The sequence below is a fragment of the Oryzias latipes genome, chromosome 4, assembly GCF_053564925.1.
Source record: "Oryzias latipes strain Hd-rR chromosome 4, Olatipes_Hd-rR_3.1".
NCBI lineage: Eukaryota > Metazoa > Chordata > Actinopteri > Beloniformes > Adrianichthyidae > Oryzias > Oryzias latipes.
The window spans coordinates 32042233-32063610 of NC_136240.1; the positions used below are offsets into that span (position 1 = coordinate 32042233).

Consider the following 21378-nt stretch of genomic DNA (forward strand, 5'->3'; position numbering starts at 1 on the left):
AAAATAGATTTACATTGGGATTTATATATAAAACATACAGGTAAAAACAGGATTTGAACAATGTTCTGTTTAAATGAAAGAAAATCCTTGTGTCTTCAAAGGCGGATGAGATCCTCTTAGCTGTCATGTGCGCACGAGTGACGCCAAGTAGACCCACACGGACAGAACGTTGTTGGGATAAGGGTGCACGTACACGGCCAGGGCAAACTCAACGTTGGATCCTTGAATGTTGTGGACGCCGGTGCTGTGCACGGCCTCTATGAGGGGCCGGATGTCAGAGAAGGGCATGTGCAGAGGGAATCCTGAGATCTGGAAAGAAAACGCGCCTGTTAGTGCTCCATTTTAGTGGTAACCGCTCTGTTCTCTTGAGTTCTTGTCTGTGCAGCAGTGACTCAGACCCTGTACTCTCCCAGCAGCCTTTGCAGCTCGTGGCGGTGGCCCTCAGCCACATCCTGCCCTCTGCTCTGCTCCAGCTTGGGCAGGAACTGCTTCAAGGTGGTGTTGCAGTAGCGGTTCCAGCGTGTTGGGTGTCGAGGGCGCCACTCCATAATCTTCTCCTTCAAAATTTTCTCAATTCTAGCAGGTGGGTGGATAAACACTTCAGGTAGGCTGTAGTTGTGGACAGGGTGACGCAGAGCGAGCTGCTGTGACTCACCTGTCCTGAAGTTCGGCTGCAGCTGCTGCGTCTGTGTGGCTATACACCAGCTCCTCCGGCTGCGAGGCAAATGCAATCAAAATGAAACAAAAGAAGTTTGTTTCCAAAAAAAATTACTTGACACACACCTGTACGCTGGACAACCCGGGGTGAGGAAAGGACCCAGAGAAAAAGGGTTTCCAAAGCTTCCTTTTTGAGACATCGAAACTCATCCTCATAGGGGAAGCATATTCTTGAATATTGAACCAAACCTGAGCAGCAAACCACAGACGTTAAAACAGTTTGAGTGGATAAAAGGAACTGACACCCAGCGGCTCCTCCTTCACTCACGTTGTCAGCATCGACCAGGCAACCGACCGCTTGCAGCGGACAGAAGGTGTCGTATTGTCCATAGAACTGACCGCTGCTGGGATTCCAGATGAGGTAGCGGCTCTGTTCGTGGGTCAGGACGTACGCCGTGGGTCCCTGAGAACAATCAACACGTCAGGAAGGAACCTTCCACGCCCTCGTGTAATGAGTCACAAAGGATTTTGTCGTAATTGAGTAAATGTCAGAGACCTCTGGTATGGCTGTGCCTATTACTAGCCAGGCTTTCTTTCCCAAAGACAGGAAGTAGTTGCACAGCAACACAGCGTGTTCTTCCTCGTCTCCTGCTAGAAGAGTGAAGAATTGCTAAAAAATAAAAAGATGTGCTTAAAGACAGTTTTCCCTCAGCTTTCTTTCACCTGTAAATAAAGAGCTTTGCTCACATTGCAGGTGGTCCACAGGTCACAGACGCCAGAAAAAGAAACTTGGTCTGGCAGAGAAGGGATGAGGGACACAAACCGGGCCACCAGCGTCTGTGGAGACACCCCAACGCTCAGCAACATGCTGATATCACCCCACATGTGGTAAAGATCACACCCACTGTGGCTTCCTGGGGGTTATTCGGGAAAGCATCCAGGAACTCCTGCGGGGGGTTGAGCGGTCGAATGTAACGCGTGACGAAGACCGTCTTTCCATTCAGGTCGATGACCGTGGTGATGCAGGGGCGGTCCGGGTGACGCTCGGCTGCTTTCCTCTCAAACTTCTCGGCTGCCTGCAGTAAGCGCTCCTGCTCCTGACTGTCAAACTGCAGCAAAGGGAGGAACGTGACTGCAGAGCAGTGGAAGGACAGTGCTACCAGGAACTGAGTGATGTTACCTTCAGATCCTTTATCTAGTGTGTGCAGGAGAGCCAAACCCAAAGCAAAAACCAAGAAAACCACATGGATAAATTCCTCAACAAAAAAACAAACAAACAAACAAAAAAGACACCAGCATACTGTGATTGAACAGGGAGGCTGATGTAGACTGGGAACTCAAAACACAATCCGTTCTGGACTCCCGGGAATGACGTACCTTCTCCCTAATGGACTCTCCGGGCACCAGCTGAGGCTCGATGGTGATGAAGAGTGTGATGAACGCACCTTCGCTCACACTCCGCGAGAAATCGTAGCCACTGTTGGCGCTGTGACTGCGTTCCTTGCTGTAACCCAGCAGCACCGCTGGGGTGTTCACCTTAAACGTTCCGTCGATCTGCCACATATGGAGGGAAAAGGGAAAAGTCAGCCGCAGCTTGTTTTCACAGGAGGAAAAACAGAACCCGTTGGTGCAAAATCTCACCCTGGACTGAGAGTAAATAGTGCTGAAAGGAATCCTGACGGAGCCTAACCAGTGCTTCTCCACCTGAGTGTGAATCGACGGCCCCCTCTCTTTGTCGTTCTGCAGAAAAAATGCATTTCAAAGAACAGATTTGCACGAGAATTTAAGAAGGGAAACCTGACATTTCTACTCACCACCCCGGTTTCGTGCACCATTTCATCAAATATGTTAATGAAAACGTCATCTTTGACCGACTGCAAGGTGGATGTGCTGTAGTCACAGTTTGGAGCGCTGAGGAGTCAAACCACAGTGTTTACGGCATGCTCCCACTTTCTATTGCGTGCTTTCATTCCAAAAGCTGTTGTTGTGCTGACGCAGTGACGAAGGCCAGCACCTGAACGGAAGCTGCAGCTCTTCGTTCCAGCTGGGGTTGGGTCCGTCGGCTGTGGTTGTCTGCAGGACTGTGCGCTGGAAGGAAACCTCCACGAATGGCCTCACCTGAACCTGCAATTGACAGAAAGACGCGTGCGTTACGGATCATGCTGTCGGAGCAGTTTCAGCTGAGGTGGCTTTACCTGGTGGAGGTACCAGTCGCTGCCGTGGATGGCAGGCTGAGAGGACTGTCCAGCATTCCTAAAAGAAATCAAATCAGAGGAAACAAGCGTCAGGTTCTATTTATGCTTTTCTGCTCGTCTACTTTGGCAGCACTCACTCGCCCTGAGGTCTGCGGACGGGGATGTCGTAGGCTCGGATGATGTTGACAAGCAGTTTGACGTCTCCGTCGGACAAATTCTGTGCCGTCACCTTCTTTCTTTCCTTCCTTTGAGGCTTCAGCGGCCTCTTGGGTTCAGCCAGCCTGAACAGGTTGATTCCCAGAATCCTGGTTGAGGGCACAAACGGGTCATGAGGAGAACACACACAGCACATTTCTTACGTATTCCATAAATGCACATCACAATGTGGGGAAACACTAACAGTACTCACTATCTCCAGTTATTCGCGCTTTATCAGCCACAGAATAAACTGCATGAGCTAACCTTTATAAAAGTGCAGAACTGCTGTACAAAAAGCCTTTTATCTGCTCTCATTCACATATTACTGTTGTCTGCTGGCATAAATATTATTAAAATCAGTTCACTACAATCTCATAGATGTTTTAGGACAGATCATATGCTTAGTTGAAGTTTGGTTGCTGCATTTTAGTGGGGCTTGTTTTTGGGGTTGTTTATTTTTAGCTTTGAAGCTTTTTTCTAGCAGGGGACTGTTTAAAATCTCCTCTATGACTTCCTGGTTGGTTGTTTGAGCAGACAAATGAAACCCTTCCTGTAGATTTTGTACTAACAGTCCCACAGATCACTGAGAAAATGCCACTATTGGCACTACAGCACTGGGTGTTTATGCTAGAAACACAGAGGGATGGGGTGGTGGGGGACTAAAGACATACCCAGAACCTGCACCACTGTGGAACAGCAGAAGACATGAGAAAAAAATATTATTATTTTTGATAATTAAGAGGAAAAGAAATGCTGTTTTTATGGGTAACAAATCAGAAATAAATACCACAGTTCATTGATGTTTTTCTATACGTCTCTGTGTGGAGAAACCCACTCATAGACACATTGTTGTCTACTTTCAGAGGATGGAGTACTCGCTGTTGGAACGGACGTCATTCAATTAAAGCAACACCAAACTCAGCGACTTACTTACTTCAGCCTGTGATTCATGTCGGCCCTGAATTTCTCCCTGACGTGCTGACATGGATGCTCAAGGTTTTCCCAGCTATCTAACCTCTCTGTCTTAAGTTGAGCTGGAAGTTTAGGCTTTTTGCTTCTTTCCGACAAGAAAAATAAGTGAAGTTCATGCAGGGGTGATCACTCAGAACGAAGAAAACAGCAGCATTTTGTGACTGTCGTGTAACAAACAAACAAACAGGAAACACAGTCTGCTGTCACGGACAGATGTCTTTTTTTGAGCCTGAATATATTTACCCGATGCTCGGTATCTCGTCTTCAACCACTAAATCAGACAGGATGAAGCGATGTCTGGCAAGAAGCAACCGATTCGTGATGGATTCTTGGATCTGTGGGGAACGGACAACGTGAAGGTGCTGCCCTGGCATAAAAGGTATAAATGATACTGGGGACTGATGCTCACCTTCTGCAGGTATTTGGCCACCAAAGCTCGATGCGAATCCAAGTGTTCTCGGGTGTCGACTGTCTCTCCATCTTTTAATCGTCTTTCATATTCCTGAAAAAATATTCAACCAAATAAAAGACAGAGTTTGTTGCAAGCAAATGCATTCCGCAGTGATCTTAAGTACTGCACTTTTTTTGAGTCCTGACCTGGAACACCTTATCTGAGATCTCATTCTCGAGAGCAGGGATAAATTTGTAGTTACGAAACTCTTTGACCCCCTGGTTCCTCAGCCTGAGCAGGCGGAACCTTCTGGATTTGTCCAGCTCTTCATCAGTTACAAAATTAAACTCCTCCTGAAGATGTTCCAGGCGGAAGTACTCCGGAGCTGTTACTTCTCCACTGACGGCTACCTGAGAGAAAAAAAAGAAAACTATTTTAGTGATCGTTTTCTAAAACAACAGCAGCAAAAATGCTTTGAAACTCACTTTCAGGAGCTGCATGATGGAGGCGTTTTTTGGGTCGTTTGGGTCCAGCCGGGACTGTTTGGCCCACTCGCCTATTCTTTTCATGTCATACAGTCCCGATGCTCCGATGCTCGTCACAGCATCCACGTGACCCAAGCCGCTACAACACAGAGATGAGCCCCCCGTCAACACTGCTGTAGGTGAAGCTCCAACTACAGGCTTCCAGCATGCAAGTGAGAAGTGAGATGTGTTGGAAAAGAAATACCTGTGCCTAACTCCAGGGTGCTGCGAAGCAGAGGGAGCAAGTGGCACATCGTCGTCCCCGATCCCCCAAGACACGCAGCACGTCAGCTTCCCAGAGGTCAACAGCAACACTTTGTTGCTGCCGTCGGCCTCAAAGGAGAGCGGCACGTCTGAGAGAGCAAGCCAATGGGAAAAAAAGACAGGTGGACGTGACTTTCAATCAAAAATATTCACTAAAAAAAGAATCCCAGAGTGAGGACATTTACCACTTCCAACTCCTTCGTGGTCAAACATCACTCGTTGGTCGCTGCTGAACTCAAAGTCTTCCAAGGAAGCGCTGCCCGTCACGACTGAGGGCTCAGGCACCGGGACAAAGACCTGAGCTAGGAGGGAACAGGAAGATCCGGTGTCCTCAAAGACCTACTCAGCACAGAAGACCCCGACACAAACGCAGGCAGGGAACGTTAAACCTCACAAGACTGCAGCCCTGCCATCAAACAAACGTGCAGCAGCTCCCCCTACCTGTAGGTTAATGCTCTGGGGACAGTTCATTATCTTCAGGTTGAAAATTTGACCAAAGTGCACCCTGAAGTCGGTGCCGAGCGGACGGCCGTCTGTTCTGGAAACCTTTTTGCCGTTGCACAGAATCTTGACGAAGAGGGAGTGTCTGAGAACTTCTTGTCTCCGGGCGAGTTCGACCCTAAATGCACAAGATGAGATTTTTAGGGTCATAAGAGAAAAGAGTCAAAAACGCTAGCTGTGCAAGAAGTTCAGTCATTACACTGTTGTCCAAACACAGAACAGGTGATCCTAAAAAAGAATGAAAAAGTGCACCTGGGGCAGAGTTCACTGTCGGTGATGTTTCCGGATGCAGACAGCACGGGGATCAGAATGGCCTCTCCTGGTTTCCTCCGGATCTTCGCTGCTTTTTCTCTTACTTGCTGCTCGATTGCATCAAAGTCTGGTCTTTCTGGAGGCTGTGGTTTTGGAGGGCCGTCTTCAGAGGGACCTTCCAGTTCACTCCCTTCCTGCTCTTCATCCTCTTCCTCTGTGGTGTCGCCCTGCTTCTTTTTCTTCTTCTTCTTTTTTCTTTTTGCTTTCTGCAAACAGGGAATAAGAGAATGCACTGCAAGAACAACGCCTTGACTGCCTTAAGAACAGACGCTACGCATTTGTTTTTATGCTTGCTAATAGCAGTATGGCTGTGGACCTTCTTCCTCCTCCAGAGCTTCCACTCCTCCAGCTGTTTTCTGTACTCCGCCAGGCTCTTCTGATAGTCCTCCTCCTTCTCTGCCTCCAGTTCCATCACTTCTGCTAAGATCTCCTCTTCATATTCTTGCTGATCTGATGCTCGATCCCCATTCTCTCTAAAACACATCAGATTTATGAAATGGATATAAAATGTGAAGACTCTGTCAGTGTTCAGATCTCATCCAGTCCAGAGAAGGTTTGATACAAAAGTGTCTGTGATCCATCTTCACGATCAAGTTAAGATGGAAAATGAGATAAATGTTGACCTCCGTGGTAGGTTTCTCTGGATGTAGCTTCTACGTACTTTCTGAGGAGGAGTTTATAAGGCGTGTTGGTGAACTTCTGAAACTCTCTCAGGGCCTTGATCTCCTTCCACACTTTAATGAGGGCCTTCAGCAAAGTCCTGTCTTTCTCTTGCTCGGAGTCTCGCAGCTGCCGAGTGTTCCTGCAGTGTTCAGGCAGCAAACAGTTTGTGAGGCTGCCGACACAACGGCAGGTGTTTCTGGACGGAGTGCGGGGAGAACTCACCTGACTTCCAGACTGTACTCGGATATTCTCTGCTGGAGACTCTGGGTGAGGCTTTCCTCTCTGTGGATCTTCATCATATTTCCAAGGGCATTCCTTAAGCCATTCAACTAGAATGGAGAGCAAACAAAAACAAGAAAAATTCTTAGAACAGAGGAGCGGCGGCTGACTGACCTTGTGAGAATGTCACGAGCAGTTTACCTTGTCAGTAAGATGCCTGGTGAGATTATTCTGCTGCCTAGTGAGGTACTGTTGATACAGCTGACATAGTCGGGATGCTAGGACATGTTCTCGACTGAAGAGTGGGTGATGGGAGAAGATCAAGCCAAAAACTTCCACATCAAGCTGATAATCTCCCTCGGGGTCTGCAGCATACTTGGACTTCTGTGCCTGGTTGAAGGAATTTCAAAGTCTGTAACTGTGACCTCAAAACGAGGATTAGATACCGCATGCGCACAGGGGAGCGTGGCCCAGCTTCAGTCAGGCATGAAATAGTTGGCATCGTTCATCTTTTCCTCAGAGAGTGCCGTGAAGTCATGCATGCCAGAGATTTGACATGAACAAGCATCAGCACAAGAGCGAGGACTCTATATTCTTTAAGGAGCGCAGAGAACATCTGCTTCTGTCCTTCAAAAGAAAAGAACCATCCCAAACATTTCACTGCAGATTGGTCGTGGGATGAATGGGACCGTGGTTCCAAAGTACATCTCTGACATGTTAGTGCCATATGAACCATCTCGTACTCTGAGGACCTCAGGGGCCGGCCTCCTGTTGATTCCCAGAGTCAGAACTAAACAAGGGGAATCAGCGTTTCAATATTCTGCAGCTAAAATCTGGAACAGCCTCCCTGAAGTCGTAAGACAGGCCTCTTCTGTGTTCATGTTCAAATCTAGACTTAAAACATTTCTGTTTAGCCGTGTATATGACTGAAAGGTCCTATCTGCACTTTTCTTTCCTTTCCTTCCTTTATTTTTAAATCAGTTTTCAAATTTTTTTTTTTTCTTCTTTTCTTTTAAAGTAAATTTTATGTTGATTATTTCTATGATGTATTGTGATTTTATTGCATTTTTCTGTTTTGTGAAGCACCTTGAATTACTTTATGTATGAATTGTGCTATACAAATAAACTTGCCTTGCCTTGCCTTACATATCAAGCTATTTTCACAGATCTGTTTATCATTGCACACCCCCACATATAAAGACTTTTTTGTAATATTTTTTGGGGTTTTGCTTAGACCATGGATTGGCAACCTGAGGCTCCAGAGCCACATGTGGCTCTTTTACCCCTCCACTGTGAGTAAAATAAAATTATTGTAGTTTTTAAAAGTAAGGATCATTAAATGAGCATTGATATAATTTCGGTTGGTTAAGTTTATAAATGTCAGACTGAGGTGCTCCTAGACGTGGGATAAACTATGAAAAGTTGTTTGCGTCCCTGCTAGCATTAAGCCGCCTTATTGGCTCTACGTTTCCTCCAGAATGCACAGATTTCCAAAACTAACCTAACCTTCCGTAAAAACGTCAGATCATTTCGAAATGTTCGGTTTATTTTAGGAATTTAAAGAAAATATGATCTTATGCTGTACAATTGTTAGTAGCTATCCAGAGGGGAGTCGCTAATATATTTGCATATTTTTTAAAATACTTTTTCTACTGGATCATAAACCAATGAAATCATGTTTATGTTCAGGTTAACAGCAATAGTTAGTAAGAAAAAGGATGATGACACAACTGAGTAGACCTAAGAAATAAAAAGGGCAAAGGTCATTTTTTCCCTGCGTTTGTTGAAAACCTCACTTTTGCTGCACCAGGATGATCCTGTTTGGCACTGGGCGTCTTTTATTTTGAAAGGAAGTCACACAAGCTTCTGACAAAAGTCAAACAAAATTTCACATTTTGAGAAAATGCTACTTTCTCTTTAGATTTCTGTTTCTATTCACGCAAACAAATTAAAGAAATATAAATCATAATTCGTCTAAACATAATAATATAACGAATACAAAGCAGTATCGAATTTTTCTGAAGATTAAAATAAGAATTTATGGCTCACACTAACATTTTGATGAGTAAAAAACAGATTTAAAGGCTACTGGACGATCAGTCTGTAGTTCAAAGCAAAGTCTCTAGACAAAAAAATATGAATCTCTTATTCAAAAGCATCTGAATGTCTTTAGACTTGAAGTTCTCATTTCATCATCCATTGTTGGACTTTTGTGGGATGAATGACTACCTCACTGGATGGTGAAGGAACCAGGTCAGAGGTCATTCAGGGGTCTGTTTGTGCAGCAAGAAGCTCAGAGATTTTTGATCGGTTTATCTTGTCATGTTTGATTTCCTGAATGCTTTAGGAATGTCTTTTTCTTCATGTGTTAATGTTAGTTGTTTGCACATCTGTTGAATTAGAAGATCTGTAAATTATCAATAAACAACAAATGTATCTACATTTTATTACACTTTATCACTTTTAAGTAAGAAATACATTAAATTAGACAGAAGTGAATCACATACTGAACTTTATAGTTTATTCTTATGAACTGAATAAAAAAAAAGGAATTTGGGAAATTTATCTTAAAGCTTAGAGAACTTTTTAAAAAATGGGTCAACAATAGGTTTGTATCTTCATGCAGAGAGTTGATGCTGTTTGAAAGCATAAATGACATCTTAAATGCCAGCTTCTCTTAAATACCACTGTGTTTTTATAACCATTGCAGTGAGATGCTGTCATAGTGAAAACGCATCACAGATGTGCTGACCTCCCCTGTGCCGTCTGATGACTTCCAGCTCTTTAGTACCAAACACCAAACTGCTTATTTCCAAACAGGTTAAAGAAAACGTTACCTGGGTGTTGCCCCATGAGTGCATGAAGTGTTTAGTGAGTGCATCGCTGACCTTCCAAAACACCGTCTGTATGGCAGGGTGCAGGTCCCCCTCCATGCTGAAGACAGGAGGTCTTGTGGATGATTCCTTTATAGGGTCAGGCAAAGCCAAAATCCTGCCGTCGTCACCAAACCACTTCAGCCCCTTATCAGGATTAAACAGAAAACCTTCAAGCAGCAACGTGTCTGGGTAATCCCCAAATGAAGCGGATCATACCTCCTCCATTTTTAACAGACGGTTCTCGAGGATGGTCTCATTGGTGAGGGACACAGAGGGCCTTTTCCCCACATAGAGGCCCTCATCCTCAATATAGCGAGGCTTTACTTTCTCAGGAAGTTTCACAGAAGTTGGAGCTGTACCAAAAGGAAGCTGCTTAGATCAGAGGGACATTAAAGTCCTGGATGAGGATCAGATGATCTGATGCTGGGTTTTCGTACCTTTTCGAAGGCTCGGTGTAAACAGGAGCTCTCTGTTCTGCTCAGCTCGCTTTCGGATCCCAACATATTCCGCCTTCGCCGTCTCCAGGAAATCCCGTGGCGACTGATCAACGATGAATAAATCCTCTTCGTGAGGAACGAGCCGAGTTTCTTCACTCTGCGTCATTAAATCTGTGTTATCAAACACAAAACAATGGATCCACACTCACCAACCCTCCCTGGCTGAGTGTTACCTGACGTTCATTGTGATCCTGACTATCTTCTTTATCATCTTCCTCCAGTTCCTCCCCTTCATCCTTATCTCTGTGCTCATCAGTCGCTTCTTTCTGTTTACGGTTTTTCCAGCTAAGTTCCTCTGTCTCCTCCGCTGGTTCGGACTCAAAATCAAACGTAAAGAAATCATAAGCCTCCTGTGCAGTTGGGAGGCCCTGCCCTACCTGGAGACAAACACACAGTTGATGAAACGGTTAGAACAATAAAGGATTTTTTTGATCCCAAAGCATAAGACTTACTCTTTTTGCAGCCTCTTTGAACTTCACCCTGGTGCTCAAAGATGCAGGAACATCCTCTTCTTCTGCTTTGACAGAATCGGTCTGTAAAATATCAGTGGTTAACCTTTACCGTGGGAATATGTTCAGACATTTCAGGCTAAAGGAGTTGCTCACCTCTCGGTCAAAGCGTGTTAACCTGTCTTTGCCTCTGAGGCTCTGGAGACGGCTGGTTGGATCTGCAGAGACCTCCTCCTCCTGCTGAAGATTCTCTACCTTAAACTGAAATTGCAACATCCGTATATGTTGTTTCAACAACGCATCCTACAGGTAAACTCGTTCTGGACATAATTAAAAAATTTGCGTTTGTGTTTACCCTCGCTGCCCTGAGTTTCTCCTCCAAGTGTCGTGTCACAAAACTGTCTAACTTTTGAGAGCTGGAGACATGCAGAGGTTTCAAAGAGTGGCCTGAAATAGAAAAGACCATGTAAAACAATGTGTTTTTACACCTGACGTCCCATCATGCTATCCTTTTCATTAATTCATCTACTAAGCTGTTAACATCCCTTTTGGGGTCAAGGGGCTGCTGGAGCCTATCCCAGCCACTTGTGGGCGAAGGCAGGGGACAACCTGGACAAGTTTCCAGCAGGGGCACAATCACATACACATGCACTCTCACATTCACACCGAGGGACGATTTGGAGTGACCAGTTAACCTATGTAGCATGTTTTTGGATGGTGGGAGGAAGCCGGATTCCCCGCAGAAAACCCACGCATTCACGGGGAGAACATGCAAACTCCATGTTCTGTTTCAGGAAGCAACCGGGACTTGAACCAGGGGCCTTCTTGCTGTGAGGCACCGTGCAGCCACAGATCCTCCTTTTCTTTTCGGCTTTTCCCTTCATGGGTCGCCACAGTGAATCGCTTTCCTCCATCTAGCCCTGTTTTCTGAATCCTCTGCTTTAACAGCAGCCACCTTCATGTCTTACTGCATCCATAAACTTCCTCTTTGGTCTCCTAGACCTTTTGCCTGGCAGCTCTAGACTCAAAAACCACACTAATTTCTCACATGTACTCATATCAATGCAACAGGAATCTTTAGGATTAAAACAGTTGCTTTAACAATTGCTTTCATACGTCTTTGTATGAATGTATAATTGTTGAATGTATTTTTTGTGCATTATTTTTGCTTTGATTGCTTGAAATAAACCATTTCAAATCAAATCAAATAAAAAGCTAAGATGTTTAAACTGTTTTTAACATTTTTTTTGTCTGTTTAGATGGAGACAAAACCAAAAAGATTTTGTGATGATCCCACCCTACGTTGGCAAGAATGCTCTCTGAAAGGGGGCTATTAACCTCCTCTGCACCCTGAAATACAATCATAACAAAAACATTCAAGTGACTATTTATGATTCAGCAAATATGTGCGTAAATCCACTTCATCTCGTGCAAAGATAAATGTGCAACAACATGCACATCTTTTGTATTTGGTGCATTAGAGAAGGTGTCTCTAAACTTAAGTTGAAATGCAAGCCAAGACGCGTGTCAGCGTACATATAAGTACTCCGATCCTCCACAAAATGTTATTAAAGAAGTTGCTCGACTTAGAAAAAGCCACAAACCTCTGAGAGAACCAGATGGAGGCCTTGAAACCACCGTCCTCTCAGCTGGTTCCTCGCTTACACTTAGGTGCTGAACAGCAGAAACCTCCTCTGCACCTTCATCATCATGTTGAGACTCTTTGACTGAAGATTCCTCAATCAGCTAATAAAACAAACAAACAGAGGAGCCATTAATTTTGTATCAAACAGGAATGACTGATGGTCGACTGAAAAAAGCCACAAAGGATGCACTTTTCTCCTCCGCCTCTGCCTCTGAGCCCTCAGTGCGCGTTTCAGAGTCTCTCCTGAGTCTTCCTCGCTGTCTTCAGCGTCCTGAAGAAACACGAGAAGAAGAAGAGAGGAACTTCATCATCCATGCAGCTATTTCACACGAGAGCCGGGGAAAAGTCAGCATTACACACACAGGATAGCAATAAAGTCAGTGGGCTAATATCAACCTTCATCATCATGGCAGTGTGCTTCTTCTTCACGCCCGACACCAAAGCCTGCAGAGAACAGTTTAGATAAGACTTAAGGGAAGTTCTTGGTTGTGTCTTATAAAGAAGCCTGACTCCCCCACGTCATGTTAAGACTTGTTCAAGATTGCGGGATTGAGTTAAACCGGTTTACTTCCAGTCTTGATGTTAATGTTTTTGTGGAAATAATGAATATTATATAACTGTACCTGGAGGTCATCTTTTTTGTTTCGTCCCAGCGTTTCCTGCAAATTCCGCCTTTTCTTTCCCAGTTTTTCTCGGAGTTCGCTTACACAAAACAGAAAAGATGTATTAATTCTAGTACGACTTATTGCGAATAGTTTAGCTACATCTTCTTGTATTAGCGAAAACGGTCAATTTACCTTGAGGAAGCCAGGGCGGCAATTTATGTATTTATTTATGGACAACTTTTGATCAGTTTTTATTGTTTAAAAAGCCACAGATCTCTGCGTAAACCGGTAAAATATAAAATCGCTAGGCTCCGTTAGCGCTGCCTAGTAACGATATAAACTACTGCTCAACCTACCATGGACGCCAACGAACCAAATGCAGGGTTTTCATTCGTCAAGGAAACTGTCAATCAGACGTGACACGGAAATCATGGACTACGGTGTCCGGAAAGCTACAAAATACCATAGAACACTTTGTTTGTCTGTATTTTTCTCCCAATTTGTTTCTGTATTAGTCTTTCTTAATGTAATTTCTAAATTAACTAGTCTAAATTAAGGCTGAGAATATTTAATTAACCACCTTTCACTATCATCAACTCAATCTTTTAACTTTAGATGGCACTGGAATATCCAATCTCCCACACCCAGCATCTTCTTAATGGGTTCTACCATTATGTCTTAATGTTTGTGAGAACATACAATATAAAACTTAATTCAATTGGGAATCAGAATGGCAAATACAGCTTATCATAAAATCTGAACAGATTTTCTTTTGCCAGTCAATAGGCAGTGGCAGCACCACTTCCAATTCATTTTGAAATTTTATTTCACATCCTTTTTTTTTTTTTTTTTTTTACAAAGGATGACAAATCCAACTCTGTTACACAACAATGATGCTAATAATAGCTTTAGCCATGTAGAAAAGGTAATGTTTAAATTTTTTACAGCTAAACTCTTGCTTTTTTATATTTGTATCAGGAATGTGTTTATAAACAGATGTGATTCTTAGAATATGCTTTTAGAATTTGTTGTACAAGGTTTAGCACACCCACAGTTTTAGTAAGAGCCATCACTTTATGGGTTGCATTTGTCACATTTTTATGAAAATATTGTTCTTGTGTGTGTTTAAACTTTTGTGATGCTGAACTGCAAGCTGGTAATTAAGGCGCCAATTCACTGCAGACACATGACATCATTTTAGTTTGATGCAAACGCCTTTAGAACTACCTGGAAATATTCCAACTTGCATTTTTTTCCCAATTTTTTCTTAAATTCATAACATAAATAACTTCCTTTATGCTCCTTTTTGCAGTCCTTGTAAACATAGAGCTCCCATAACTTGGTTGTTTGAAGCTTTTTCTCTCCAATGTGGTGAAACAAAGGTGTCCACAAGACTCCTAAGAAGAATTTGATCACTCGGAAAGAAATTTACAAACAAACTAAAAAAAACAGCAGTGATATAGTTTTTTTTTTATTCACGAGAGTCATTGCATTTTACAGCTGTTTTTACAGTTTGAGAAAGCTTTTTTCTCTTTCAGCTCTCTCTGACAGTCTCAACATTTCAGAATATTGACTCTTTCTAAATAACTTCAAAATTGCTGTTGAAACATTTGTATAAAAATATAATTTTACTATATATGCATTTTTTTAGAGAAATCAGCAGTTTGGGCTTTCCCAGGCTCTATGCATAGTCCTCTGCCAGCGTGTCAAGGTAGATGGTGTCTGCATAGAGCAGGAAGCCAGAGAAAAGGCTGTCCGCCCAGCCAGGGTCTGCAAATAAGCCATTCTGGTCCTGGAAAAAGATCTCCATCCATACCTCGTCTTCAGGGTTCAGGTACATGAGAGTGGATCCAGACGCCACATCATGGTTTCCCGTGTTGGCATCAAAGGTTTTGATGCGATACTGACCATTTTGCACAAGACCAACGGCCAAATGTTTGTTGGCCAGAGTAAGGTCATAGGAGAAGTAGTAGATGCCTGGGTACGCACAGATGAACTTGCCTGTCTGCGTGTTGTAGTGGCCGCCCTCGTTAAAGAGGACCTTGTTGAACTTGATGGGGGTTTTCTCAGCAGGGTAGCTGCTGGTGATTCCTACAGAGAAGGCAGATTTTGGTTGCAAGCTGCCACATTTGCAGATTCCTGGAGTCCCGGGTGGTCCTCGTTTGCCGTTGTCCCCTTTTTCTCCGTCAGATCCCAGCTGACCAGGCAGACCCACTTCTCCATTTTCACCAGGAGGACCGCGTTTGCCAGCCGGCCCACGTTCACCTCTCTCTCCTCTCTGACCTGTGGGGCCAAACTTACCCTTCAGCCCTGAAACACAGACATCACATTTCAATTTTACGTTCTAATTACAGTTCATATGTAACAAACACGAATTGGAAGGTTCAAACAATGGAAACACAACTCAACACTATGATGTAAGGCAGCCTCAAAACTTTCAAAGTTGCCTCTATGGAAGAATAATAAAAAACAACAATGGTCAAAACATCGTCCTCTAATGTTTTTTCATAATTGACATCTAATACAGAGAATGAAATTGGTGCACTATCCGTTTGGATGAAGAGCTGGAGGAAGTGGCTGGTGAGAGGAAAGTCACGTTTGATTGGATTGTTACCCCCTTGACTCAGTCCAGGATGAGTGGGAGATGGATAGATGAACGGATAGATGGCACAAGGAAAAAAAAAACTGCTTAATGCTGTTTATGCTGTAACAATGTGACTATATTTGAACTTCTACAATAAACACAACTGTGTCCACCTTTTGGCATAACCCTTTAGGGGTTGCCACAGCAAATCAGCTTTCAGTGATTCACAGAGGTGGTTTGGCAGAGCTTTGGTTTGCCCTTTTTGAAACAACCCCATTTTTTCTTCGGGCTGTCTGCACTGAACACAATCTCCGCTCTAAAGTAACACTAAAAACTGTGGTGCCAAACAGTTTCTCCATATGTCTTCTTTTCTGAAGTCTGACTGGAGACAATGCAGTTTAAGTCAAATCTAACAAACTTGGTTCATTTGTTGTTAAGCAGTGAATGTTGGTAATCTATGGCATTTGTGTACTCGAAAGCAGTGCTGACATGGAATTATAATCTTGCAAAAAAATACATAAAACAGACAAGAATGAAAGAAAAAAAAATCACATTTCTTTGGTCCTTGCAGTCCTAAACCGTGGCCAAGAACATGAACATAGACCTCATTATTGTGGGAAAAGGTCTTAATTTTGTGTTTTTAGTTGTTTTTTTAGTAAATATGGGCAGGGATAAAAAAGTAAAAGCATAAACATGATCGCCTTCAGTTTTAGAATGTTTCTGACCTCATAGCTAATAATCTCCAGAAGAATAACAGTAGTCTAAACAGTGCAGAGAGCAATGAGATGGTTAAAGTGGCAGTTTAAAGTGACAACAGTGCTGAGAACAGTAAGTGGATGAGTTAGTGATGGCAGTCTTTGGTGAAAGTGGTGATCTGAATGTTGTGAAAGTTTTCAGTGTGGGCTTGTAGGACGGAGTGGAGGGGCCAGAGGGGGGAGGGCAGGGAGGGAGTTGAGTGTCCTTATCGCCTGATGGAAGAAAAAGTCTTTTAGTCTGCTGGTTCTGGCCTGCAGACTTTGCAGCCTCCTCCCTGATGGCAGCAGGTTGAAGTGTCTCTGGGATGGGTGTGAGGGGTCCCCTGCAATCCTGATGGCTTTGCGGGTGAGGCGGGAGCGGTAAATGTCCGAGAGGCCAGTAAGAGGGACACCAACGATCTTCTCAGCTGTTCTCACAATGTGCTGCAGAGTCTTCCGGCAGGACGCGTTGCAGGCTCCGTACCACACGGTGATGCAGCTGGTCAGGATGCTCTCGATGGCCCCCCTGTAGAAGGTCTGCATGATGGCCCTCTTCAGTTTGCGGAGGAAGTACAGGCGTTGTTGGGCTTTCTTGGCGAGTGATGCAGTGTTTTGGTTCCAAGACAGGTCGTCGGAGATGTGCACCCCCAGGAACTTGGTGCAGCTCACCCTTTCCACAGCAGCCCCATTGATGATCAGTGGAGCGTGCTGGGTGGGAGTTCTCCGGAAGTCCACAACCATCTCCTTTGTCTTCTCCACATTCAGGTGGAGATTATTTTCTTTGCACCACAGAGCCAGCCTGCTCACCTCCCTCCTGTAGGGGGTCTCATCGTTGTTGTTGATGAGACCCACCACTGTTGTGTCATCCGCAAACTTGATGAAGAGGTTGGAGCTTGATGTTGGGGTGCAGTCGTGGGTCAGCAGAGTGAAGAGGAGGGGGCTCAGCACACATCCTTGGGGGACCCCTGTGTTAATTGTAATGGTGCTGGAGGTGTTGTTGCCGACACGAACTGCCTGTGGTCTCCCTGTCAGAAAGTCCAGAAGCCAGTTACACAGGGAGGTGTTGAGTCCTAGCTGGTCTAGCTTGTGGATGAGCTGCTGGGGGATGACTGTATTGAAGGCGGAGCTGAAGTCAATGAATAGCATTCTGACATGAGAGTCTTTTGTTTCCAGGTGAGTGAGGGCTGAGTGGCTACAATGACTACCGCCCGATCGCTCTCACCCCCATTCTCATGAAGTGCTTTGAGCGGCTGGTCATGCAGCACATCAAGTACTGTAAACACCCTGAAAAAATACAACTGGGTTTGTTTGGGCATGCTCAGGGCATGTGAAGGTGCGTGCAGGAAATCATGTTCCAGACATAATGGAAAACACAGGTGTGTGATGCTAATTTCCCCTGACAGATTTATTGTCTTCCTGACTGGACAATGTAGCTTGGCACAGAACTTCCAAATATTTTATGAACGTTTGCAGCCTTTTTTTCTTCCAAGGAAATCTAAAGAAAAACAAATCTGGTAAGAATCAGTGTTTCTTTTCTCTGTTGGGATTTAAAAAAAGACTTGGTGACAACCGTACTTGGAAAGACAGCTGGGCCTTAAAGGACCTTTAAGGATTAACTCCTGCACAGTACTATGAGCAGGCAGAGACCTCCAACAACACAATTTAAACTATTTAAGAAAATGTTCTCAATAGGAGAAAAAGTCATCATTTACTCAGTGTAATTGTAGAGTATCATTTCCAAACAATTTGGAGCTCATCAGTCTGTAGTGGTACAGATTATTCAGAAGAGGAAAACATTCAGGAGCGCTGCCAACCATCCCAGGGAATGATGTCAGACTGTGTTCAGCTCAGGATCAGACTGTTAAACGCTCAGAGAAATTCCATGCACAGAGCTACTGACCTCTTCCACATCTTTGTGTCTATTAAAGGCATCGGCACGGTTTCCGTGGAGCTGAATGGGGTCTGCGTTCAACAATGGATGATTTTATGCAGACTTTTGTTAGTGTTGTTGAACTGCGCTGGAGGGGCATCAAATTAAAATGTGTTCTTAATTCTGCTTTCACATTGCTGGGGTGAAAATGTTTGTCTTTGTTCTTTTAATTTCCTTTTTCTTTTTGGAAGTTCTTTCACATATTTTACACTTACTCTTGTAAACTTGCTGGGCAAAATACAATAAACCCTAAAAAACCCTGCAGAGTTGCAGTAGTTCATGGCTACAACATTGAGTTGTGGGCAGAACCATTGGCGCAGAGCAACCCCACCTCCACTTCCCCTCCCTGTTGCTGAAAGCCCTCTGTGACACTCTCTCAACACTCTCCTGCTAGCTTACAGCCACTCACAACCCCAACGTAACATCATCAGTCAGTGTGCAATAAAAATGGCGAGCAATATCTGAGCTGTCCAGCCATAACCCTTTGATCCAGATGCCAGCTTGGTTGAGAAAAATAAAGACATACATGGATCTATTTGTCTGCAAGTGGATCCATTAGAATGGAGCGGAGCAGGGAGCTTGTAGCTCACCCAGTGTATTTTCTACATCACAAAAATGATCTTTTTCCCGCTGGAAGTTTTTCATCTGTTTCTGATTCACAACGTTTTGAATAAAGGACTCAAAAATGCGATTTTAATCTCAACTTTCTTCATCTGTACATATAAATAAATATCTTCCATCATCAGGGAAATCCAACAGGAACACAGAACACAGAAAACACGATTTTCATCCGAGCCGGTCTTCATAGCAAAGGGTCCGCGTTAGTGCTGAGGGTCCATCATGATCATATTTGTGTGGGAAAATCAAACCAACACATACCGATGAACTCAACATGCATGTTTTTGTGATGGGTGTGGGACGAAGAGGGTCTGGAGAACGAGAGAACAAGCAAACTCTAGACAGACAAGCTTTGGCCTGGATTCAAACAGATTCCTCAAGCTGTAGTGTTCAACCTCATCGTTGAACCTATGATGAATCACATGAGCTTCTCTCTGTAGTTCCAGCTGTCAGATAAGATCAAGTTTTATCTTTCAACACAGACAGGGTCACACGTTTCAGCCACTGCTGTGTGTAATTATGGTTTTCATAATACCTGTGTCTCCTTTTTCTCCCTTTTCCCCTTTCCTGCCATCTCTGCCATCTCTTCCTGGAATACCCACATTCCCCTGTGCTCCAGGAGGCCCACTGAGACCAGGTTTGCCCGGTGGGCCGGGTGACCCTGGGATGCTGCAGATCAGTCTTGGTCCTCCTTTGAGCTTGGCGTCCAGCAGCTGCCCAAAGACACAGTGGATTACTCCCACCAGCGCCCACATCTTCAAATCTGAAGAAGCAAAGAAAGCTCAGCAAATGTTCGACTCCCTCTTTAGAACACAGCAGCATGGAAAAAGAAAATGTCTGCAGAAAAAAAACAGTCATTCAAAATACAGCATGAGGCCAGATGGGATGCTGTAATATGAAGCGATCACTGTTTCACATCCATCATGTTCTCATCCAATCACACGATCACATGAGAAACCTCAAAACAAATGTTCTTCTCACAAAACATTCCAAAGTGGTGACACAACACCTGAAATGCTTTCCAACCAGGAAGACGCCTCATCCGTGTGCTAGAAACCCGAGTACGTATGAAATTTCAAAAAGTGAAGCTTTCCTCTTCATTCTGGGGAATTAAACAGTCTTCTCTAATGAATCATATGGAAGGAGGGAAGACTGCTGTCCTCTGTGAAATGTTCCATGAGCTTCGCTATGGGAATTACAGATGTGATTAAGACACAGGCTTTTTTCTCAGCAGATTCAACAAAGTAGGCGTGAGAACCTGAGTGCTGCATCTGCTGCTTGTCTTTGTGCAGTGTTGGAAAATTAGTGTCAGAGTTGAATAAAAATACTTTTTTGTTTTCTGTGCAGCCATGTCACACACAAAGTTTCCGCGCGATGTCCTGAACAAGCCTCGCTTGTTAGTTTGTCGTGTTTTTTTTGACAAGCTGGATGGGGTTTGCAGCTAGGACACCCAGAACATCTAACACGAATCAGGGGAAGTGATTAAACACGACCAAAATCTTGAAACTATGATAACAGTTTTTGTTAATAACAGTTAAAGGGAGAAAGGGTTTCTGTCAAGTGCAGATCTCATGCTTGCAAAGAAAATCTGCATCCATAGGAGAATGTTTTGATTGTTTTGTTCTGACTTTCACACACTGCAAACAGGCCCCATAGACAAAAAGCAAAATTCTTAAAATTTGTACATTTTACATTACATAAACCAAACAAAATAATGCCAACAGGGTATAAAAATGGTCTTGCCAAAGAAATCTTATTTTAAGAAAAAAAATTCTAGTCACTGAGAAATGTTTTGCTTTTGAAAACGTTCTTGATAAGATTATTTTTCCTGCAATAAGATATTTTTTCTTGAAACAAGGGTCTTTTTACTTTATCAAGATTCAGTTTTTGGAGTGTGTCTGACGTAGAAAGTTAAAAAAAGAATCCCTTTTTAAAAAATACAATTACATTCTCCACAGTATAATGCAACACATACACACATACACACAGGATAAACAAAGGTGTTCATGAACAAAATGTTTTTCTGCAGCTTTCTGCATAACAACAAACAGCTCGGACAGATGTGTATGTTTGTGAGGGTTTGTGTTCTTACCCCACATTTGACAGCTGTTCATTTCCAGCCCAGATGAAGATTGCAGTTGTGTGCGTCTCTGCCGTCCTCTCCGCTCAGACTCCAGGGCGGAAAACAGGCGAGGCCACTCTGAACATGTTCTCCTCTCATATTTGCGTGCAGAGCTCAGCTGTTTGGCTCCTCGCAGCCCTGCAGCACTAACAGTGGCTTCATCCTGCTCTCCTCCGCCCACCCCCTCTCCACTCCCTTCACTCCTAAACGTCCCATGGTCAGCATACGAGTATCATTAAGGGTGTGCAGAATCTCTTTCAATCATCTTACAGCCTCAGTAAAGAAGTGAGCAGATTGGATTTTCATAGTGTGGATAGTTCATATATGCCTGTAGTCAGATGTGTGAACGCTTCTTCTCAGAAAATACTAGGTTCTATGTGTTTCTTCTTCAAGAAGTAAAATTGAATTTATTCTGTTCCAGC

The 21378-nt window shown here is 43.9% G+C and overlaps 2 protein-coding genes across 7 annotated transcripts; both read right to left on the minus strand.

Moving 5' to 3' along the window:
* Positions 1 to 4: 4 nt before the first annotated feature.
* On the minus strand, positions 5 to 13337 carry cc2d2a (coiled-coil and C2 domain containing 2A). 6 transcript variants are annotated; one of them, XM_023954506.2, is made up of 40 exons: positions 13161 to 13337; positions 12987 to 13065; positions 12760 to 12807; positions 12554 to 12634; positions 12323 to 12464; positions 11074 to 11165; positions 10875 to 10979; positions 10722 to 10802; positions 10443 to 10646; positions 10210 to 10366; positions 9989 to 10125; positions 9785 to 9916; positions 7098 to 7286; positions 6900 to 7006; positions 6676 to 6816; positions 6331 to 6487; positions 5955 to 6220; positions 5643 to 5820; positions 5387 to 5540; positions 5143 to 5290; positions 4899 to 5037; positions 4620 to 4823; positions 4432 to 4524; positions 4266 to 4357; positions 3985 to 4104; positions 2990 to 3157; positions 2853 to 2910; positions 2672 to 2781; positions 2472 to 2568; positions 2299 to 2397; positions 2035 to 2211; positions 1838 to 1852; positions 1563 to 1766; positions 1405 to 1494; positions 1214 to 1327; positions 986 to 1120; positions 784 to 906; positions 656 to 714; positions 399 to 576; positions 5 to 309 (listed from the first exon to the last, which is right to left on the minus strand). In XM_023954506.2, the coding sequence occupies exons 3-40, from the start codon at positions 12769 to 12771 to the stop codon at positions 124 to 126; spliced, it is 4944 nt and encodes a 1647-aa protein (XP_023810274.1). In that variant the 5' UTR covers positions 12772 to 12807; positions 12987 to 13065; positions 13161 to 13337; the 3' UTR covers positions 5 to 123. The 6 variants fall into 6 exon arrangements, with proteins under 6 accessions (XP_023810274.1, XP_020558322.1, XP_023810276.1 ...); XM_020702663.3 differs by having other exon boundaries at positions 3985 to 4107; XM_023954508.2 differs by lacking the exon at positions 3985 to 4104.
* Positions 13338 to 14426: 1089 nt separating this feature from the next.
* c1qtnf7 (C1q and TNF related 7) lies at positions 14427 to 21147 on the minus strand. The gene is made up of 3 exons (XM_004068324.5): positions 20927 to 21147; positions 19370 to 19597; positions 14427 to 15278 (listed from the first exon to the last, which is right to left on the minus strand). Exons 1-3 carry the CDS (start codon positions 20946 to 20948, stop codon positions 14650 to 14652), a joined length of 879 nt encoding a protein of 292 aa, XP_004068372.1. The 5' UTR covers positions 20949 to 21147; the 3' UTR covers positions 14427 to 14649.
* Positions 21148 to 21378: the final 231 nt, after the last annotated feature.

What these genes read in the sequence shown, in the direction of transcription:
- cc2d2a (XM_020702663.3), bottom strand. An exon ending in TCTCAGATAAGGTGTTCCAG is followed by an intron (nt 4,525 to 4,619) that starts GTCAGGACTCAA and finishes ATATTTTTTCAG; the next exon opens with GAATATGAAAGACGATTAAA. An exon ending in TGGTGCACGAAACCGGGGTG is followed by an intron (nt 2,398 to 2,471) that starts GTGAGTAGAAAT and finishes TTTTTTCTGCAG; the next exon opens with AACGACAAAGAGAGGGGGCC.
- c1qtnf7 (XM_004068324.5), bottom strand. Translation starts at nt 20,948, where the DNA reads ATGAACAGCTGTCAAATGTGGG. An exon ending in GAACAGCTGTCAAATGTGGG is followed by an intron (nt 19,598 to 20,926) that starts GTAAGAACACAA and finishes TTGCTTCTTCAG; the next exon opens with ATTTGAAGATGTGGGCGCTG. An exon ending in GGGAGAAAAAGGAGACACAG is followed by an intron (nt 15,279 to 19,369) that starts GTATTATGAAAA and finishes TCTGTGTTTCAG; the next exon opens with GGCTGAAGGGTAAGTTTGGC.